General features: G+C 38.4%; 1 protein-coding gene across 1 annotated transcript in view; it reads right to left on the bottom strand.

Annotated features, from left to right (window-relative positions):
* Positions 1–1,663: 1,663 nt before the first annotated feature.
* SACM1L (SAC1 suppressor of actin mutations 1-like (yeast)) overlaps positions 1,664–5,602 on the bottom strand; it is a gene marked incomplete at its 5' end in the record, with an annotated part of 28,006 nt that continues 24,067 nt past the window's right edge. The window contains 7 exon segments of the mRNA XM_009696295.1: positions 1,664–2,869; positions 3,572–3,629; positions 4,337–4,429; positions 4,513–4,606; positions 5,066–5,138; positions 5,227–5,296; positions 5,511–5,602. The exon segment at positions 5,511–5,602 is cut by the window's right edge and continues 31 nt beyond it. Coding sequence (XP_009694597.1) covers positions 2,733–2,869; positions 3,572–3,629; positions 4,337–4,429; positions 4,513–4,606; positions 5,066–5,138; positions 5,227–5,296; positions 5,511–5,602 — 617 coding nt within the window.

Below are 5,602 nucleotides of genomic sequence, written 5' to 3'. Positions count from 1 at the left end.
GAGGGGAGGAGAGGAGAGAAGGAAGGAGGTGACTGAGCTTCACCTTGGTCGGTGAAAGCCAAGCTTTCCCTAAGATTTCACAGCTACTGTGCCTTACTTGATTAAAAAATACATTTTAGAGAAAAATATTTAATTTTAAACCTGCTTTGACCTTCAAAAAGCCCCCAAAATACCAAAAAACAATAGTACAACCCTTTAAATAAATGAATTATTTAAAAAAAAAAAAACCCTTAAAATTTCAAATCCTGAATCTCTAATAGTAATTGGGAATCTACTTGATCAATTAAAAATGTGTACACTAGGCTCTTCCAAGCATTATTTCATCAGCGATTGAGAGCGACCCAGCTCGGAACCTGTGGGTTTGGGCAGTGCGACTGTAACACAGCAATAGAACAAAGAAAAAAAATACAAGAAAGCTGATGTGTGCCTGCAGTGAGGGAAGGAAAGGTAGAAAAGTTGAATTTTCCCCCCAAACACCTACTGTTGTGGTCAGTAAAACTCCTGAAAAAGTCTTGTGAGGGAAGAAGTAACGAGCCATTAGGACTGAGCAGAGGTGACACTCAGGATTAACCATCAGAGATGCAGGCGCAGTAGTTCTCAGACTGAGACCCAGCTGTGGTAACGAAGAGTGAAACTCTTAACACAGGGTACAGTCTTTACCCACAGAATAGCAAGATCGTCACATGCAGCGAGCAGAGACAAAACCGGAGCATCCTTCTGGTGAGAAACAGTTCCTAAGGAACAATTTGGGAAGCGTCCACTCCGAAGCACAAAATGCACCACAGACAGTGTATCTAGAAAAGTTGAACATTTTATTGTCATTTAGGAGTACATCGTTTGTGATTTTAGAAATACAGACTCTTTGCAAAGCACTGAAATACAGGTGCCTTCCATCTTCTAAAACCTACGTTATTCTACTTCTTACAAACCTTTTATACTAGCAATTCAAGTTTGGTCTTTGCTGCAAGAAGTTCTTCGAAGATGCAAAGACTGAGTTCTAGACTGCAAGACAACCAAACCGAGTTTCAAATGCCACCTGCCAGTAATCAAAACCATTACTTTCAAATATTGAGTCTACGATGCTCTTATACTTTGTGCCCATAATGGAGATCACCTTTGAAAATTTTAAGTTAGAAGATTTTCCAGTTAAGAGTCAACTGGTATTTCCATTACAGCATCTAGAAGCAAACAGATACTTTGCAAGTACTAGTGCTTATGAACAGGTTATGTTTACACAAAACCCAGAGAGGCCTCCAGAAACATTCAAGGTTAAAATGAACAGTTAAGTTGCAAAAATCTGTACATATTTTCATTCATAACACAAGGAAACACCGCAGTATCAGTGTTCTGTGTTCTAGCTTCAATAGTGACAACTGTGCTAGTCCTAGTATTCTACATGTTTCTCCCTCCCCCCTTTTATACTCACAATCGGAATATACAGCTGTACTTACAGAAAATATTAAACAATGCACAGCGCCTTAAGCAAGTTCCATGTCTGGTTTTGAACAAACCATATAAAATAAGTGACAAAATAGTTTAAAGTTGGTCCTTGATTAGGATTACTTATTTTTATACAGCTTGGAAGCACTAAATTTAAAGACACACATTTATTATTAACCAGCACAAATTATTTTGTAGCTTTTTTCCCCTCTTTTTTTTTTTTTTTAAAGAGTGTGTTACAGTATCATGCATGAAAAGCAAGCTGCTGCTCCCAAGTGCAAACACGGAGATTAGACACTTTCTCCTCAGGCTGTTATTCCTTCTTTCATAAATTATTTCAACATAACCAAGAATAGAAGCAGCTGACTAGCAAAACAATATGAAGTTCACCTTTTACGTTGTGACCCATTCTTAAAGTAATGGAATACTTTGGACCTTTAGCATAAGGAAGGTTCAATAAACGCTGCAAAGGATTTTTACATTCTTTGATTTTGTTTACATCTTTTGAAAGAAAATTCTATATTTTAACTTGCTAACTAATGAATCATCATCTGCAGACTGCAGTATTGAAACAGTGCAAGACGTTTGCAACTTCAAGAACATCCAATTACACTGTCCTTTCCCCCAAACAATGACTAGTAGAATATTGCATCAGTCCTAGATAAACAAGACAGGACGAAAAGCTCATTTTAGAACAGCATTAGGATTCAAAAACCTTTTACATTTAAAAGAATCCACACACAAATATGCACGAAGGACTCCTTAACACAGACTTTCTCACAACAAGTGTAATCCAGCTGTAAGTCCTGGAACTAGACTTTTTATTGGTATGAAGCCATATTTGTTCAGAGACCATGATTAGAAGCTCCATTATTAATGCTTCACCATCTGGGTATTTTGACACAGAAACAGGATCAGAGCTCTCTCTCATCAAGCCAGAGACCAAAAATTCAGCTGAAACAGCCCAGGTGGACTACGAGCTTAAGCAGTCCACTTATGCCCTAAAACATCCCAGACACCGAAAAACTAGCTTTCATCTTTGCATTTACCTCTGTAAGAGTGGAGCTCCCTCCACTAATGCAATATTCCAAAGACCATTGCAACTAAGACTGTCAAGTCAGGTCTCAGTTGAAAGCTACCACCAAAGGACACAATTTTCCCCCTCCCCACCCCCAGGCTGCCAAGGAAGAATGCTAAAAAGACCACTATTCAGTGTGGAAAGCAGATCAGTAGAGACTCCAAGTGTGGCTTGAGGAATCCTCAGTACCAAGCCGCTTTCCACACACACAAATTCAGTCCATCTTCTCTTTCTGGACCAGCTTGGGCGCATCTACAAAATCCTTGCCGTTGTAAAGGATGATAGCAAAAGTTCCAAAGCTTGCACTTCCCCAGAAAAGCACATAGGCCAGTGTCTCAGTCCATGTATCACCTGTTAAAGAGTCAGATGAACATTTCAATTCGTTATCTCCAATTACCACAGAGGTTTTTTTTAGTACAAAAGCAAAATATTTCAAGCTGTCCCTCAGAGATCTGCTGTCAAATGAAGTCAGAAGTCCTTCATGGGTACAGGGTTCTTTTCTTTTTCTATTTCCTTACCTAGGAAAACCGTGTTTGCTACACAGTTCTTGAAACACTCTGAACAGACAGCTACAGAAGTCAGAGTCAAGAACTCTATTGGCACTGATGTTAGAAAATTCAAGGCAAAAGCAGAAGACAAAAGCCTTCACAACTCTCAACACAGATTTAGATTAGGGGGACATCCACCAGAACAGGCTTATGCCTATATCTGACTTTTCTGAACTGTCTTTCTATCCAAAATTAGGTAGGTATTCTTCTGGAGATTATCCAGCCTATAATAAAGCTAGATGTCTACCCAGGTGCAACTAAATTTGGTGGCAACTAACTGCCCCTTAAGTGACTCCTACAAAAGTTTTAACATTGTTTCCCATAGTACCTCTGGTTTTTCCACAGTAATGACACAGTGCTAACCACCAATCTCCAGAGCCATGCTCAAACACCTTTTAGTATGGCCGAGAAGCAATCTTATACTGAGTAGTTTCTGGTAAACATTCATACAAGGTCCACATACAAGCAAGTTAATTTTGTGAAATTAAACTTTACAGTGACTTACCAGCCATTAGCAAACAAATAATGCACATGGAGAAAGCAACCACCATAATAATAGGCAACTGGGGAAAGAGAAAAAGAATAATCATTTGATATAGCAGCACATATATCCTTAATTTCCTTTAAGATGAGCTGTACTGCAAAGCTATTTACTTGCTTTGCAATAAATTTGCTTTAATTCCCAATTCACCTGCTGTCAGGTACAAATAAAATTTTGAACGGCTCCAAAATTTGGGAGAGTGTTCAATAACTTGGTTAAGAATTAAAATACACCTATCTATTAGAAGAGAGGTTGAGGTTTGTGGTTTGTTTTTAAAAAAAAATAAAAAATACACCAGCCACTAGTTAAACCCATCATGTTCCCAAATCCCATTTCACAAAATAGAAGGGGAGAGGGGGGAAAAAAAAAAGGTTTTTTTGTGTTACAGTCTACGCTTCTGCATGAAGAATGAGAAGAGATCTTCACAAGCTTCTTCTGCAGAAGGAAACAGTCATTGATGGTGACTAGTAGAATTTCTCCCTCTCCACTTGATGAGGCAGATTTAAAAAACCAAAAAACAAGCAGCAGTTTTTTCAATACCTCAAGGACACTCCATTTTCTGTCAAGGAAACAGTCTGGGTTTAGTCCTATAAGCAGGTATCATAGAAACATAACCAGATTATAGGGATGCTTCATTACTAAATAGACAAGTTCTACTTAGTCAGACGAAGCAAGTGACTGAAAGATTACACGTGTTTTTCCAGTCATGAATGAAGTCCCCATACTCACAGCTAAGAACTTCCAATCTTTCTTGTCATGTAGAGGACTAGCAGGTTCTACTTCATCCACTGAATAATTTCCAAGAAAAAGATCAATCGCATCCTGGAAGAGAAAGGGAAAGCAAGAGTTAAAATGCACAGCAGTGTTTCAGACACATTTCCCCAACAGTTAAAAGCCCAACTTACTTGTCTAAACCCATCAGAAAAGTTATTCTTGTAGTAACGTATTAATGAGTTCCAGCCATCCATTATTAAGCCCCACTGAGTTCTCTTCCCAGTTCTGCAAAAAGAAGTTTCGAAAAAAATATTTGAAATAGATTTATAAAGTCAGGAAGATAATTTCAGATTTACAGTTCTTTCATTGTTCAAATGTGTACTATGTTTAATGAATACCTGCATGTAAATACATTTATCTAGTGCTGCTACTGCATTATTACCACACATACTTGTAACCAAGTTTGAAAGTAAAATTACGCTTCTCTCCATCCCACAACATAGATGTGCCCTGAAGAGGCACATTTTCTTGGTTTTATGAAAGGAGAAAAGGCTATTGGGAAATGCACACAGTGAAGAATAGTGTTCTGTAGATTTTAGTCTGACATTTTACCAGTTGAGCCATTGCAGAACTCATTAATGGCCTAAGCCCCAAATTAATAACCTTCTCGGATAGCAAGACTTAAGAGAAAATCTGAAATGTGCCCAAAAACCCAGAAGGACTTTACAAGAATGGCTGACTTGCCTTGTGTAATCTGTCTTTAAGGCACCAGTTCCAGCATATTGTTTGGCACAAGCATTAGCATTATCAGCCCACGCTGTGAATAGGAAAACATTAAGAAAGATTAAGGAAGTTATGTACCCTGTTCGGAAAAAGGGATTGTTTGAACTCTACAAGCAGCCTACCATTTTTGTAGATTTTCTCAAAGTCTGCTTGCTCTTCAATTCTCTGTCCAACGTGCAGAACACCTAGCCTCTAGAACAAAAAGCATATTGAGGCTCACTAGTAGTTCACAAGAAAAATTAGTGTTTGCTTTCAGAAAAGCCTGTATTTATTAACCAGAGTCTGCCCAATGCATTTCAAGTAAGTAGTACAGTAACTCAAGTATGCAAGCTCTTATTGTAGTGTTAAAATTACATCTCCCTTGCAAACAGAAAGCCTCTTTCCTCTTCCAGAATAAAGTATTTACCTGAAGCTGGGCTTGAAGAGATCGGCGTGCTAACAAGCTCTGAATCACATTAGTTCGATCGAGGCAGTCCATGCAGTTACTGCGGAATATTC

This window comes from Cariama cristata, unplaced genomic scaffold (assembly GCF_000690535.1).
Source record: "Cariama cristata isolate BGI_N322 unplaced genomic scaffold, ASM69053v1 scaffold44182, whole genome shotgun sequence".
Taxonomy (NCBI): domain Eukaryota; kingdom Metazoa; phylum Chordata; class Aves; order Cariamiformes; family Cariamidae; genus Cariama; species Cariama cristata.
This window is presented reverse-complemented; position numbering and strand designations above follow the sequence as displayed.